General features: G+C 28.4%; 2 protein-coding genes across 13 annotated transcripts in view; one reads left to right on the forward strand and one right to left on the reverse strand.

Annotated features, from left to right (window-relative positions):
- Positions 1 to 17,958, reverse strand: part of LOC105148118 (putative ATP-dependent RNA helicase DDX23) — a 37,291-nt gene that overhangs the window by 2,248 nt on the left and 17,085 nt on the right. Inside the window, exon 10 of one of the 3 annotated variants that reach the window (XR_015547369.1) lies at positions 9,478 to 9,596. The exons of 1 other annotated variant lie outside the window; for it this stretch is intronic. The gene's annotated coding sequence lies outside the window, so the exon portion shown is untranslated. Of the gene's footprint in view, positions 1 to 7,849; positions 9,597 to 17,958 lie in introns of those variants that run through there. One more of the 3 variants, XM_087413309.1, reaches the window with a different exon arrangement.
- LOC105148131 (prostatic acid phosphatase) overlaps positions 1 to 17,958 on the forward strand; it is a 28,017-nt gene that overhangs the window by 1,983 nt on the left and 8,076 nt on the right. Inside the window, exons 1-2 of one of the 10 annotated variants that reach the window (XM_087413315.1) lie at positions 1,933 to 2,128; positions 16,790 to 16,887. The exons of 1 other annotated variant lie outside the window; for it this stretch is intronic. In XM_087413315.1, the coding sequence (XP_087269441.1) occupies positions 2,053 to 2,128; positions 16,790 to 16,887 (174 nt within the window). In that variant the 5' untranslated portion in view covers positions 1,933 to 2,052. Of the gene's footprint in view, positions 1 to 1,932; positions 2,129 to 7,447; positions 7,618 to 10,814; positions 11,009 to 16,789; positions 16,888 to 17,958 lie in introns of those variants that run through there. 8 more of the 10 variants (XM_087413316.1, XM_087413317.1, XM_087413318.1 and 5 more) reach the window with 8 other exon arrangements.

Genomic DNA, 17,958 nt, shown 5'->3' on the forward strand with positions numbered 1-17,958 from the left:
CTAAAATACAAATTCACTGCTTCAAAACAAATTGTCTCTAAGACTTATATTCAGTTCTTATATTCAAGATCGTCTTAAGTTTAGTCTTGAGATATCACGAACCAATTAGAGAATCGCATTAGCGTCTTAAGACATTACCTAAGACAATCTTGAAATAAAAATCAACTATGAATACTGGCCTAAAATACAAATATTATTGAGTACAGAATTTATTTTGCTCGAAGTAATGAATTTGTGTTTTAGAACAGAAAATTTATTTTTAAAGCACTAAATTTTTGTGTTTGTAAATCAGAGAATTTGTTATAGAATAAAGAATTTTTATACACGTTTACTTATATTGCTAATTTTAATGTAATATAATTGTATATGAAAGTACATTGTGAAAGTATCTTGACGGATAAAATGCTTTATTTGATATATGCTTCCATGCTCCGTCCGTGTGACTGAAAAAAATCTGAAAATCGATAATGTGATATAAAATGATACATTTACGCACTTGATCTCGAAATCTCGGTATTAGCTGCACTAATTTTATTCAGATTGATTGCAATCGAAAGATTGATTGCAATAACATTATATAATAAAAGTGTTGGATTTTTGGTTGCAGTTTTAGTTCCTAAATAATTAATTTTAATCGAGAAATGTCGATGTTAAAACTCCGGATAAAGCTAATGGTAGAGCCCAGAAATTGATAGCGACATTGTACACAATGACGTTCAGGCGTCACGCGATCACGCGGCCCGTTTTACATTTCTATGCCCTTGGCATCACAATGTTATCACGTTGCTTAATTTTCTTTACGTTGCAGGAATTTAAGTGCTCACGTCAATCATGCTCACGTCACATACGTGATCATGCTCTTCTTTTTTTTCATGTTGATAAAAACGCAACATGAAAATATTTTGCATGTGCATAATTGCACATTTGTATCTTTAAACATCTTAAAAGATGTTAATAATGTGATGCTGATAAGCTAAATCTGTAAATAATTTTATTCTAAAAAAGAATTATTTCATCCAGAAATCGAACCCACAGATGTCCCACTTTCTGAATTTTCAACAAACGAATAAATATTTAACTACTAATAAATTGTATATTTATCTGGAATTTATATCTAACGAAAATTAAGGATTTATTTAAAAATATCATGATTTATACAAATTCTTACTTTCGCTCTGGCATAATATTTGCAATATTTGCACGCATATATTAGTACATAACTCTTATCTCATAATATCTGTAATATGTACATTATCTGTAATATGTACATTAAGAGAGAAAAAAAGATTGCAATTACCATGATTGAATTTATAGTCATTTTTTACTACTATATATTTGTAATTGTTTTAACTATGCAAGTACAGTTAATTGTGCTATTAATAATAGCCACACACGATGCTTGAAATTCTTCTCTCTGAAATTCTTTAGCTTTTTTGTTAACATATTTTTTAATTATTATCACCACGTACATAGTAAATAAATTTAGGAAAATAGATATATTCATTATAATTGTGATTGCATTTATTGAATAAAAATGTTTATTTTATTTATTATTACATCTTGGTATTTTACTAATATTTAAAATTATTATAATTTAAAGTATAATTTTTTCATGTTTGAAAGATACATATATAGTTTTTATTGACATTATAACAGTAATAATCATAACAATAGAGTTTCTATTGACGATTATTTTACCATATAATTACAGTCACAAATATTAAACATTTTTCTCTCAGTGTAATAACGATAAAAAATTAATAATATAATCAGAAAATAGAAGAAGAAACAAAGAAACCGAATTATTTAAGATTTCATTACGCGATTGATCATGATTGATTTAACGATGTAATGTGCGATAATCAACAAATTTACAAGCTCTACAGGCGAATCGGATTTACCATAGAGAGGGGATGCCTGACTTTATCTACGCGCACGTGTCACGGACCTATCTTTCTCAGTACACGGTTGTACACGTCCGTATGTGTTTCACGGTTCCTCTTGCAGGTTTATTTAAGGATACACGACCCTCTGGTTCGCGATTAATTCGGCATGATCCCCTCGGCAACAGCTCTTCCTCTTTTCACACTACTCACATTGATGACTACTCACTTGACATTAGGTAAATGTAAGAGTTTTGATTTTCTCTATCCTCTTATTTCCTTTTTTCATCAGAGTTGGCGAAAGATAAAGAACATTGTGTTTTTAAAATATATGTTTTTAATGCTTTATATAGTATTATAAAAAACATAATGTTTAAAACATAAAACATGTTAAAAAATCGATTAAGCATATTTTAAATAATTTAAAGTATATTTCAACCATTTTTTATTTTTGCCAATTCTGTCTTTTATTCAAATTCACTTCATTCTATATAGAACTTTTTTTAATAGAAGCTACGAAATTTTGGTTGGAATGATTTTTCGCGCTACGATGTTGCTGTTCTTCTTAGCGCTGAGACACAGCATGTCGTGTCTCCAGATATGTATTAAAGCGCATAAAGAAATAAATGTAATTTAATATACATAAATAACACTATTTGAAAAAAATAGGGAATATTGTTGCCGATACCGACATATCACTTTATTTTTAAATATTTCTTAAACAAAAGATAAAAATAAAACTTTAAATACACAAATACAAATTAAAAAGTGTCTTCTATCAGATAATATAAGCAATTTTTATAATACTGTTTGTTAATTATTTTGCAATAATTATTATTGCAATAATTTTTTCGTACGATAAACGAAAATGAGCAAAGACTCCAAAACTGACGTAGTGGACAGTAATGTTTTATTTTTACATATTCCTATTCTTTTTCTTTTACAGAAATTTTCTGAATAAAATAAGTGAATGTATTTTCATAATTTGGGACGTGTCCGGAGTTCATAGGATTTTCGCAAAGGAATGTTCGTAGTGGCGATATAGAAAGCTTGATACTCGCGATTATAATAAATTTTTCTTAATAGTCTACACGTATGTCTCTTCGAAGTCTTATAGTCGAATCATCACAGCAGCTTTCCTGCTCACGTTTGCACATTCCGTGCTCTGTTCGAGAACTTTCTTAATAAATATTGTTTCGGTCATTGCTATTTATCATTACTTTTATGTTATATTTCAAATAAATTCGCGTTAAAGATAAATTCGCGAAAGATAATAATTACAACATATAAGTTATATATTTTGATGTGTTTTAACATTGAGAGGAATTTAACGTGAACTGTCATAAAAAGGCAGAGGCATTTAAATGCCTCTATCATTTCGTCAAAATGTTGCGTGTACAGGCAATGTTATATGTAATAACAATGTGCGTAAACGGTCCATGTGTCGGGAAACTGTATACGTGACTTTCTTCAAAATTCAACGCATTTTTTATATTATTGGTGTGGCGATAAAATTGTCATCACAGTATATAGAATTTTCCAAAATATTTTCACTATAAAACATTTTTGTTGAATTATATATGTATTTACTTTATGCTGTTCTGCAAGATGCAAATATGTGACGCAATAGTTTTTCAAGGGCTTTTCCATATATGTACCGTTACCTTCAACTCCAATAAAATTATTTTACATTATAAAGCAACATTACAAAGATCAAGTAGCTCATGATTTGTTTTACCGACAGGTATGTCGGTTTACGTTGCACTCCGATATTATATTTAAAACCGTATTATGAAAAAACTAAGAAAGAAAACAATATATATAAAACTGATTTAGGAAATTACAAGCATTTAAAATGACTAATATTATTAATAATATAATCATTATTGTTTGAATTATGCAATTTACAAAAAAAATTATAAGAATTTTATTTTCATATTCATAGAGTTCATTTTTAGCTGATTTCATACAGAAACAAGCCACAAATATACGAATTATGCGTTTACATTTTTTTAATTAACTAAACAGATCATGTTTTTATTAGTAATAAAGTGCAATAGTTAATTTCTGAGAAACAAGGAAGTATCGCTTTAGGAGACTTATGTCTCCCTGCCGTATTGGCGACTCTCCATTAGAAAAAAATACTAGAAAAGAAATACTAGAATGAAAATCACTTCTAGTAGTTTTTTGGACGCTATATACGAATCCGATTTCCAAATTGTTCTATTACAATTTTGAGACAGGAGGACGTTAAGAAAACTCCAATTTTTGGTCCCTCTGCGAAACCTTAGTAAACCACAAAAAGTTATTTGGAGCCCATATGCAAGTAACACAGCAGCGATTCCAAGCGCTAAAAAAGCAATTATATAAGTTTTTTAGCGCTTTTTTAACACTTTGTAAACGCTGTGTGTTAATACTTGGGTACGAATTAATAAAAATAATTTTATATAGAAATATGGATGGATAAAATAAATTTTTTTATGACATATTAATTTATTTAAAATCGACTTTGTTGATTTGCGCACCGTCTCCCATGCTGACTATCGCTTTTAATAGTATTATTTATTATTTATTATTCTTGGAGTCCTTTATTTATTCTTATTTAAAATTTTTTATTATATCGTGTCTCCCTTTTGTATGTCGAATTTTGTATCAGATTTTGTACTAGAATTTGTTGTTAGAACTTATCATGAATCGGATGTATTGTAGAAGTTTCTCATGATAATTGGTATTTAAGGTAGCGCTCATGAATCTATTATTAAAAATGATGAATTATGAAAATAGGAAATCTAAAATGACGCCATTGACATCTAGTTTTATATGTAGTTAATGAATTTTTTTATTAAAATGAATTCAAACTTGCTCTTTAAGAGCTAATACGTTGATTATGAATCCATTTATTAAATGGAAAAATCGATAATAGCGAATCCAAAATGGCCGATCTAAAATGTTTGTGCTCCATTAAAGAAAGAGAGAAGTCACGTATATAATATATTTCATATAAAAAAATGAATGCGCTATGTTTCGAAGTCTTTTGCGCATTATTAAAGTAGGATTAAAAAAAATTCAAATTAAAAAGAATTTCAAAAAAATGAAGTAAATACTAAATAGTATTTTATTCGATTACATGGACTAAGGTATACTGGTGCATATTAAACCCATTGATTTAATATAAGTGCAAAAGTGCATTACAAATTTCGAATTATAAAATTTACTTTACCTTTCTTCACCTGCTTAAGGGAAAGTCAAATGCATCTAGGCAAGGAAGAGGTGGGGTGGATCTCGCTTTGAAAGAAAAATCGTTATTATAAATCACAAATTTGCTGCTTTAAGGGGATCTTAAAATCGTATATTACCGAATAAATAGTAATTTTTGTATAACAATTACTTTTTTCCTCTTTCACAGATTTGAAAATCCTTTTTCAAGATTAAAATATATGCATTAATATGTGTCTGTGAAGTAGAGTTTACGCCGAAAACGATCAAGAATTTCGAAATTGATATATTTTTTACCGTTTCTTAATGTAACACGGCGTCTCAATCTGTCAAGCCGTGACAACATTTACTTGGTACGAAAGTTTTGCAATTTATACTTGCGAAATAGTAATCCACAGACACGTAGTTTGCACGAATAAATAACGTCAAGTTCTTAAAATTAGACTTAGACACTTTATCGAGACGAATTTGTTATACGAAAATTGACACGAACATGCGACTGCGTATCATATGTTGCGTGAAACATTGGTGTAGCAGTACATAAACGCGTTTCCGATATTCACTGCCAATGCTGAAAATTTATAGCGCACGTTCGTATATTATTATAGTTTCAGTATTAGCAGTAAATAGGTATTGAAACGCACCTAAAGAAATGTCGATGCGTTCGAAAAAGTCGTGACTTCGCTAGAGTTCGCTGTTCGGGCTCTTTACTTTAGAATCGCTTTAAAAAAAAAATTCTTTGCTTTAAAAAAAAATTTTTGAAACAGAATTTGTGTTTTTAAAAAAATTATTAATTTCGTTTAAAACTATAGCTATATACCTATATACATTTATTTAACTAATTTTTTAAATATCTTTTTAACGAGTAACTAACAAACGGTTAAAACTTCTTTATGATCTTAACAACAATGACAACATAAGTAAAAATGAAGATGGGGGAGATTCCCCTCATCTTCGTTTTTACCTGGAAATAAATAACTAAAAAAATAGGGATGTTTTCGATCTCCTCCAGTTGATTATTACATTAAAGCCGCACAAAAATTTATATCGAGATTGCAAGAAAAAAACATTAAAATTCGGGAAATCTTATTGTAAATAATTATCTAATATAATATAGTATATAAAAATATATGACACATTTTGACATTATGACATATTTTTATACGTCATATATTTTTATGCAATTATAGATTTATAGTTAAAAATGTGTGCCATAATCTGTGTAATGTTATATCAAATTAATTAATGTATTAGTTAATTATTTCAAGAAGTAAATATTCTGAAGATTTCATGATTTTTTCGTGATGTTTTTCCAGCATGTGTTTTACGCGATGAATCTAAGAAAGCAAAATTTACAAAGATAACATTTTCCTCATGTTGCAAGAATTTATTTAAAAATCGTGCTCACGTATTACGTACGTGATCGCGCTCTTGTTTTATTTTAGTAATTAGAAAGAAAATACACAGCGACAAATGTTTTATATGTGATCGTCTAAATATTATTAAATTGACAATTGCATAAAGAATCAAATAATTGAGGAATTAATTAAGAATAACAGTATCGAATTTAAAAGTTTTTGAATGAGATTTAATATTTAATATCGTTAAAAGTTTAATATCATTTCAATATCATTTTAAAATTTAATATTAATTTTTCAAACAGCTGTAAATATTATAAAAAATATTATAAATGTTGTAAATATTGTAAAAAATATTATAAATGTTGTTATATAATACGAAATTATGTGTGAATTGTAATATATTTATAAATTAATTTAATAATATTTAATCAATGTTAAAAAAGCTTTAACATATGTAGATTATAATATTTTCAAGAGACATAGAATTATTAAATATCTATTATGATCTAAGGATTTAAATAATCAAAGATTTTTTCAAGGATATTATCTCTTCGCAACTCTGAATAATTCTTACTTCCATCAGATATTCTAACGTGATATTCGCGTGCGCATATTATTACATAACTCTTCTTACGCAATATATAACAACAATCTAAAGCAATTAGAAAAATATATAGAAGATAAAGAAGGTAAACGTAATTTCAATTATGATGCAATAATAAAAACGACTTCGTTATAACTGAAAAAAGTAAAAAAAGAGGCCGGCTATGGAAGTCGGCGCGGTAAGAAGTGCGCAGTGTTTGCAACATAATATTTAACAATATAATATTTAACCGCAAATCGTAAGTCGTAGCTTACATAACTTTATAGTTTCATTGAATATGCACTTCGTTGATTCAGCAAGTGTTTTAACAATACAACATGTGACAATAATTGTTAACGAATTATGAGCTCTAAAGTCGCTTTACAAAAGAGGGGATGTCTGACTTTATCTACGCACACATGTTACGAATGTCTCAGTACGAGTGTATTGCACACGTCCGCATGTACTCTTTTGCAGGTTTAGTGAACTTAGCTTGTTTTGATTTGTGATTAATTCGACATGATCTCTTCAGTGACAGCTCTTCCTTTTTTCGCGCTATTTACGCTGACGTTAGGTAAATCAATTCTTTTTTCTATATCTCTGTTCTTGTCTCCTTCTGTTCAAATCACCATATGTTATGCAAAAATTTTTTTAAACTAAAATACTGTGAAACTTTGACAATGACATATATTACAAAGTACGTAAAAAGAGTTAAACGTAATTTATTCATAAAACAAATTACATAATGGTCTTTTCAATATTATTTACGATCTTTCAGATATGTTTCTAGGAATTAAATATCCATGTTTTTTATCAGATTGCAGATTTATTTGTAAATCATCTGCTTTCCTAAAGAATTTAGAAATTTAATACTAGAAGATAGTAATTAGTTATTTTGAATATTAATAATATTGAACAACTGTGCTTTTAATATTAAAAATGAATAATTTCTACTATTAAACTGACTAATATTAAATTCGATTTCTGTAAGCGTTGATGTAATTTCTGTTTTTTATAAAAGTATAAAATAATTAGACTATATAAGATAATTAGACTGTATATGACCTACTTAAGCTCCGCGATTTTTTTCTAATCTTTTGCTGAGCGCAAAATAAAAAATTGATGAATAGATTTAAAAGAGGAAACATTTCTGAACAAAAAATATAAGACATTTTCAAATATATTTACATATACAGATGCAATAAAAGTTTTAATAAAAGGTAGGATTTGAAAAGAGAAAAACGTAGATTTGGGCTATATTAGATATATATGTATTCAATATGGCTCCAATCTATGCTTTCCTCTTTTTCGTAAAAAAAATGTTGCGAAATGGAAAATAAAATGATCTGTATATGATATTATTTTTACAAGATTATATGTTTCTTGACATTACACAAAGAATTATATATTTTCCAAACCGTTGACTTATATCTACTTATATTTACTTATCTACTTATTTCCACGACGTTATCAGATAAATTAAAATTCATGACCTCGAATAATAAATATAGCAAAAAACATTATAATCGATGTGTATATATTCAATATGCCTAAGTTGTCATATTAGTTCTTAGAAAAAGTTTCTTCTCTTTAGTTGTAAAAAATCATTGACAAAAATAAACTAAATACAATATTAAATTATAAAGTATAAATACAAAACTAATAATATAAACTACGGAAATTAATAGTTAATCATCTCTCGTAGTAATTATAGAAAACAATTACTTACGAAATATTATATTGCAAATATGACATTCTGCATTTTGCTTTACTGATAATAACAGAATCAACAAACTGAGCAATAAACTGATGCATCAAATCTACATGACAGTCTACATGACTCATTAGTGCTGTTAAATTCATTGCTTATTTATTCACAAACAATGAATAGGTCATATTGAGTACTAAAGACATGTAAGATCCGGTTATCTTATTTTTTAGGAAATATGAAAATTTCGATTTTCGTATTTTCTGTATACATTTATTTAACGCGTTTAATTAGAATTTTTGTATGCTTCCAAATTTATAAAATACTTCCCTGCTCTAAAAAAACTTTTTTAAAATTCTTTATATAATTTTCCAAATTTCTATATAATTTTCAGAATTTTTCAAGGTTTCTATATAATTTCGAACAGAAGAATAAGGATAATTTCATAGTTTTGGCCATTAAATTCGATTTAAATTATTCTAATTATTATTCTTTTCGTTTCAAGAAATTTGCTGTTAAATATTTAAAAAAACTATATGTATTTTTATACTTTTTTTTTATTCTGACATATCATAACTCAGAATCAACTCTAGTGAAAAAATTTTGCTGAAATTGTTCTTCGTTTTGAAACACTTTTCAATGAAATTTTAGCAAATTTCGCTAAAATTTCAGAAAAATAAAATTAATCAATCTAGTTTTATTGCTAAAATAAATATGAACACTCACAAGCGTCAAGGGTTCGATCCGCTAGTAATCCGTGGATCCGAGTTCGATCCCGTTCGTGCCTCATATACTTACGCAAGATTTTTCCTGCGTTAACAAAAATATGGAGAATATCGCTCCATCTGTAAAATTACAAGCTAAATGCTAGTGAATTTCTGTTTAAGCAACATTGCCTCAGTCGATATTACTATTCTGATTTTGTGATTAAAACATAGAACTTATAGTGATGGAAGGGAAATACGGACGTCGAGCTGTGTGCACATCTAAAGGATAGAAATATCTTCCTATCCTCTTCTATCTTCTTTTAGTACATGCGCAGAAAGAAGAAAAGTTACTGACAGAAATACATCTTCTGCCTCTCAGATGTTGCTCACACTTTCCACTTACTGCTTGAATACGTTATTCCGGTTCCATTACTATAAGTTCTATGGATTAAAAACATGTAAGTCCGGATTTACAATAAATTTTTGAACCTTAAATCATAAGAAATGGATACAATCAATTATTTTCCTCGCATTCGACTGTAACTGGGCAATTTCTTACGACTTAAGACTTAAAATATTTATTGTATGTCCGGATTAATCCTGCAAACACAATAAGGACAAAAAAACTTAAGCAGTAAACGTAAGCAGTAAGTGAATTGATCAATCGCAGTAGAATCCGGCCATAATGGTTGCGTTCAGCGGACTCAACAATTGAGTGAGTGCTTGCTGCTATTGGTATATTCTTTTAGATCATCCAATTAACGTTTTTAGATCTGGAAGAATATACTAATTGCAAGCAGTAATTAATCCAGCTTGATGGTAATATTTTCGTGAAAGAAAAAAATCGTGAAGTCCTCCGGACGTAACACTTTTATATAAAGTCTTTTCTGGCTAGGCGTTCTTAAGTGTTTAGGGCTATGGAACACAAAAAACTTGATAGGCAATAAGACGTAAGCAGTAAGTCAACATTTAATTTCCTTACTGCTTACTTATTGTCAAGTTTCCGGAGGACTCCACGATTTTTTTCTTTCACGAAAATATTATTCCATCAAGCCGAAAACTAAACACTTGTGGGAATTAATTGGAAAGGAATTTCAATCTTGTTATAATAGAAGATTTTGTTACGTCAAACGTAGAAAGATTAATAATGGTAGTCAAAGGATAATATCTAATAGATTGATCGGATATAAAACCGCAAGTGAGATCGGCGATGGAATATTTTCAAGCTAACAATAGAATCGGTCCATATGACATTTAGGAACAATTAATTTCCATATTTTGCCCCATCTGATTATTCCCATCAAAAACAAAGAAACTCATAATACAAATTAAAGTGCGCGAAATGCACAGCGATCAAAACAGATCCGATCAGAAAACTGATAAGTCGCGAGTAATTCAAATTACCAATTCTGGTTCGGGAGTGCATATCAGTTAGTGAAGTGATTTCTGAGGACAGCTCCTCCAGCGCGAACATCTGACAGAGAGACGTCCTCTTCTGCTAATTTCCCGGAGAAGGGTGCAGATCTAACCCATTCATCTCACCCACAAAAGTAAGTTTAAAACAACTTATTCATTAGAGGTTATTCCCAGAGAGCACTTGGATCACAGGTAAGGCGGTTGGAGCAGTTGCATTCATGTGCTCCAATGTGACACGAACGGATTTAGGACAAGTCTGTCACCTAATCTAATCCGTGAGACTACTTGAACGGATTGGACACGTGTCTTATTTTGTTTCGAGCATTTTATGTTACTTCGATTATTTGAAAAGCGTTTTTATATAAAATAAATGCGTTTTTAATAAATATAAAAGTTATATTATATTTTTATATTATATTATATTATATTTTATTGTATTAATATTATTTTTTTTTAATTTTTCTAATTTTATTTATTTTATTTAATTATTCTTTTTATTTTATTTTATTTATTTATTTATTTTAAGAATTAATTATTTACAGATTTTAATATATCATTCAACATTATTAAGATCGTTTCGAAGATGCGAATAAGCATCAAAAATTTATTAAATTGTCATTAAATTTAACTCATGGTATTACTGCGGTAGTTTAGTGGAGTTAGCGTTTCAAGACCGAAAAATCATTTCGACGTGCGTTTCTAAGAACTACATACATAGTATATTCGCACAAGAATCAAGCATTTAAGATCCAGCTAGACCGTTTAAGGCTTTGATTTCTATAGTTTATGTTATTTATTTTATTTTTTATTTTATTTTATTTTATTTTATTAATATTATATTATATTGTTATATTATACTTTTATATTTATATCAAAAATTTATTAAATACGTTTTTATACAAAATGAATCTGAAATACTTTTTTCGATACAGTAAGTTTTCAACCATTATGTGTACGTAACATGCAATCGTACCACCTTCTGAGGCAAATGGAACGTGCTCTTAATTGATTCATGGAATATGCTCTAACGTGACGCGAACATCTGGTCGCCATATTGGTTCCGCGAACGTATGGAGCGTGTTGGGCATGTTGGAGCGTGCGACGCGAACAAAACCTAAGACGTCTTAAAAACGCCTTAAAGACGTCTTTCAGTAAAAAATGGACCGAGGGAATTTTAAGTCGTCTTTTATCGCGAATTTCTTATACGAAAATTGACGTACGTGTGACTGTGTGTATCATAGGTTGCGTGAGATATTGCTGTAATAGTATAAAAAGACATGCCAATGTGCGGTGCGCGGCACGACTTCTGATGATTTCGTCAAAGTTCGAGCTTTACTTTAGGATTCCCTTAATTCGCTGACTCGCGTAAAAGACACGGGGTAATTTCGTGCAGCGCGGTCACTACCGTGTCTCTTGATTAAAAAATACTTTGTATTTAAAATAAAAAATTTGGAAATGTTTTGTATTTTGTATTTAATAAAAAATTTTGAAATACAAATTTTGAACGTAGGAAATTTGGAATGGAGCGTTTTCTAAATTACAACATTGCTCCGATATAATGCATATGAAGACTTTAAATTTACACAGAACTCTTGAGGAATAGTTAGGAGTTAATTATAACATCCAATAAATGAAAGTCGCCAAAATTTAACTTCAATGTCAATATTAACAAAAAAGTAAAAAATATGAAAAGAAGTCTAAAAAAATGGGATGTAATATGAAATTTAAGTAATAGTAACAAATAACAATAAATGAAGTCCAAATTTATTCATTTATATAAACCAATCAAGAAAAATAGTTAAAAATAGTTTATATTTTTATTGTACTATAATACAGAAAATATAACAGCATATTACTGGACATAAGCTAGCAAATAATATGGAATATAACTTATTATAACTTATAATCGCAAATAAGCTAATAATGTGTGGAATACATATATAATTTAACTGACCTAATTACAAATAAGTTGCTAATAGAGAACTTATTTCATATTCTCAACTCTCAATGTATTCCACATAACCTGCATGTTGTCATATGACAAAGTTTCCATAGCAACAAACAAGTCATAAATCGCAATTTAACTGTATAATATTCATGCAATATTATTAAAAAAGCGTCTATGTAATATAAGCATTAACAAATAATATAAGCATTAACTTACCTTCAATTTTGAGAATACTTTTTAGAAAAAGCTGTCGAATATCCTGACCCTAATTTTTAGACTAACTAATTTTTATACAAATGTTTTTAGTTATATAGGATTGATTGATAATTATTTAACTAAAAAATCCAATATGAAATTGATTGGTCAAATAGTTCCTGAACAGTAACACTATTCATTGGGCTGCCTCCAATTTGGCTCATATGGCTTTTTTTTTAATATTTGGAATATAGAATTACGTAGAAAAGATTTACGTAAAAAAGAAAAGCTGCTGAGGAAATCATTCAAAATTATCGTTATTTTTCGATAAAAATCGAAAAATCTGTAAATCTTTATATAAGCCATAAATTGAATGAACATCAATTCTGGTCTTTTTTTATCCTTCTTATTGTGATCTTAAGAGAAAAATGTTATTTTTTATTGAATGTAAAGTATTTTTTATATAAATTTTGTACTAAATAATGGATAAGTAAAACAGATGTTTTATTAAATTATTTTCATCTTCATTTTTATCTTAATTTTTAGCAAAAAATAATATCTTTCTCTTAAAATCACGATAAGAAGAATAATAAAAGATCAAAATTGTTCATTTAATTTATGGTTTATATGAGAATTTACAGATTTTTCGATTTTCACTGAAATAACGATTCACCATAACTTTAAATGATTCGACACATAATTTCTTTTCTACGTGATTCTATATTTCAAATACTAAAAAAACATTATATAAGCCAAATTGGAAACGGCCCAATGAATAGTGTTATTGTTGAGTATTGATGAATAGTGTAATCTTTCCTGTCAATTTCAAAAAAATGGTTTCGAAAAACGCATTTAGAGTTTTCGGTATCGAAAAGTAAAAGGACAAATGATTTTTGGAAACTCATCGCCAATTTGCTATTCCAAGTTCATATAGCAAGCTTTCCGTTTCCTCATGAACTCGTTTTATTGAATTTGCTGAAGTTTGTAAGCTGTAAGAGCCTTTTTCGTACTGCTTAATTGGCGTCGCTACTGCCTTGTGACTCACTTTCGTCACTTTCGTGACTCATTCGTCGTAGTTATCGACGAATATTTTACATTGCTGGCTAATATTGATTTTTAGCAACAGCACTATTCTTAAAATATCAGAATAGCCTTCATTGAAAACACATGCAGCAGGAAAGTAATGAGAATGTAAATGTGAGTATAACAATTTTTTATTTTTTATTTTTCATATTTACATTATATAATATTTACATCATAGTATCTGCAATGGGATAAAGTTGTTAAACGGCAAATGAAATCCCTATTAAAAACTATACTTCACACCAAAATTTTGCGGATGAGGTTATACCGATTATTAATAATCTTCAATTATTTTTGCATCAGAATAGAAAACTATAGAAAGAAATTCTATAAGTTTTCAATAAGCATTTTGAATCGATATAATTCCGCAAAATTTTTGTATGAAGTATAGTTTTTAATAGGAATTTCATTTACCAACTTTATCCCATTGCAGATATCATGATGCAAATATTATATAATGTAAATATGAAAAATAAAAAATAAAAAATATACTCACATTTACATTATATTCTCATCACGTTTAAGATATGCCGTTTATTTATACGCATATATATATTTTTTTGAAAACGCGTCGGTGGGATTTAAACCTAAGATCTGTGGGGTGGTAACCTAACACGATAACCTAAGCTATAATCACACGTTTGCTGGACAATTTAAAAAATTCGAATCTTATTCAACTAATCGACTTCTCGTACAGTGAATATATTATAGTCAAAAGCATTTTTATTGCTCATGTATCTTTGTTCCCCGTTCCTTGACGATCATTGATAACTATATATCTGTAACTATCCGCACGAATCCTCCTATATGGGATAACGGATCATTTAAATGGGGAAGGTTAGCGCACAGTACGATAGTACACCTTCACTCACATCGGCTGATGCCTAGTAATTTTTTACTATTTAACAATAAAAATATTTTATTTTAAATTTGGCCAATTATATATATAACGGTGTGCGCTATTAGAACCCTCCCTTTTAATGTATTATGCAGATATAGTCAGGGACTAAAAGATTGTAACACTTTCTTTTTAAAAAAAAATTGGAAAAAAAAGTTATTCACTTTCTTTTCAATGGGTTTCAGAATGCAGTCTCATAGAGATTGATTTTTAGGCCCGTTCTACAATCAGTCATATATCGGAGTCAGGCAACGTACGCATGCGCATTGGATTGTCGGCTGTCGAATGAACTTGTCACAAGTCGACTGTCGTGGTCGGAATAGAAGATGGTCAATTCTCATCTTTTCCGATTACGATTAGATGAAACATAATCTTCGCACACATTTGTGTATGAATAAACAGATATTTTTATACGGATATATGAATATATTTATATTATATTATATGGTATTACTGAATGTAGATGAAATAATTATTGATTTTGTTCGCGAAAATCATTGCTTGTATGATAAATACAATGTGGATTTTAAAAATGTTAGCAAAAAAAGAAATCTGTGGCAAAAAATATCCACAAATTTGAGAAACTGTTATGATATAAATATGTCAGGTAATTTTTATTTGTTAAATTTAATATAATATATTATTATTATTATTTAATATAAAAATATTTTGTAATTTAATTCTTTTATATCAAACTTAAGAAATGCCTATAAGAACTGACGCTGGGTGAATTTGTGTATATAAATTTATTCAAGTTTAATAACTTGAATAATATACGTTCGATCATCGTTTTGATCCTTTTCAATATTACAAAACTAATTAAATCAATGCATAGTAGTCGTCAAACAAGTGGAATTGCATTATTCTACAATCATATAATTTGCGTCCAAATTAATAATAAATTTGAATATGTATACAACGTTTCAATATCCATTCTTTACATTTGTTCCAACCTTCCAACTTCGATCAACGACTCAATTGTAGAATAGCAAGTCGTATTCATGTGCGACATACAACATACAAACGATTAGTAACAGCCGACATCGACATACGACTGATTGTAGAACAGGCCTTATACATGCCATGGATCCATAAATATAAACCAATCTCTCGATCGAAAAAAAGTGTTGCAATATTTTATGTATTTTATATATTTTTTATTATGCAGAAAAAAAGACAAGAAATGCAAGAACTTTTAAAAAGAACAGAGATTTTTTTCCTTTAAGTCGATTTACAGTCGACTAAAAACATAGTCAACTATCAGTCACGACTGTTCCCAGTTGACTTAAAGTCAACTTTCAAAAGTTAACTAATAGCAAATAATCGACTGCTGTCGACTTATAGTTAACTGTCGATTTTAAGTCAACTAGAAATAGTCAACTTTACGCCGATTAGAAAAAGTCGACTATGAGTTGACAAACAGTCACTCGTATTGTGTGAGTAAGTTGAAAGTTATTTACTTTTTAACTTTTTATTTAACTTTTAACTTATCAATTATCCCACAAATATACCTGTTAGTTGTAATTTCCTTCACAACAAATATAATTGTAATATAACACGTGTGTTATATTATAGTTATATTGAGTGGCAAATTAAATCTAACAAGTATGTATGTTACATGAAACTTTGTATTTGTTGACTTTAATCTATTCTGCTATAAAAATTACCTGTCAGATGCAATTTTTAAAGGAAAAAGTTTATTTATTTTAGCATAATGTTTTATACTCTTTATGCGGCAATTTAAAAACACCCTGTATACATATAATGGAAATGTTATTTTGTATATTTTAGCAATACCTTTGTTCTCCAACATTGCGAACACGGAAACGGACACACAATGCATGCAGCATCACGAAACTAAGAAGAACACTTTGCGACTAGTCACAGTGGTATATATGATGTGTATATGTATATATTAGATACACAAAATTTTTGTCAATAGTATATAATAATTTTTATATTTCTTTAACTCTTAAAAGTTTACATTTTCGAAAATTAAAAGGATTTAATTTCATATTAATAATCATGAGAATGCTACGACGTTATTAATTATGCAAAGTATCTCAATAACTATTACCACCTTAAATATCTTCTATAAGGTTCAGAGGAAAGTGAATCAAATTGCACGGTATTAATAAAACGACTATCGTATGGTGATAATCATTTTTATCTATGAGAAAGTACTCTAAAGATTTCAAAGGCAACGTCTCAAGATTAACTTCGTTTTTATTAATTGGAACTACATAATTTTTTGCATAATATGCATTATATCATTATAGTACATAATATTCCTTCAATACATTATATTTTCTTTAAGATTTTTCTGTATATAAAATATTAAAGTAGAGATATAAAAAAATCAATAGTTTATAAATAAAATAATTGAAATATTTTATATTTTATTCTGACATATTGGTATAAAATACTAAATAATTCTTAAATTATTAATTTTTTTATAATCGTACTTTAATATTTGTATGCACAGAATAATGAGATGAATCAATTTGTATAAAGAAAACATATAGTTGCTTGAAAAAGTACTTAAATAAAATGGATAATTTTTTAAATGAGCAATTATGTATTTTCTTTATCATACGATTTTTACGCCATGTGATAACTCTTTTCCGTACTATGCAAGGCTGGTCTGGAGATTTTGTTAGGATTTAATATAAAGGATTAATATAAAGGATTTAACTTTATTAAACACATACTTGCAGTTACTGTTCCTATTTAATGTTTCGCAGAATGCTTTAAACGCTTTCTTTTTTTCATCTCTCAAACTAATTTTAGTCTGAGCCTCGATCTTTTTATATTCGAAAAACTCTTCCCTCGTGAATCTATGTTGTAGAGACCACTTAGCCTTCCTTCGTCTTACAGTTCACATGTTTTTTCTTGTCAAATCTTTATTTTTACGCGAAAATGCTTCGATTCAATGTATTTTTATCAAAATTTAAGATAAG

The sequence above is a fragment of the Acromyrmex echinatior genome, chromosome 14, assembly GCF_024713525.1.
Source record: "Acromyrmex echinatior isolate Ae372 chromosome 14, ASM2471352v2, whole genome shotgun sequence".
Classification (NCBI taxonomy): Eukaryota; Metazoa; Arthropoda; class Insecta; order Hymenoptera; family Formicidae; genus Acromyrmex; species Acromyrmex echinatior.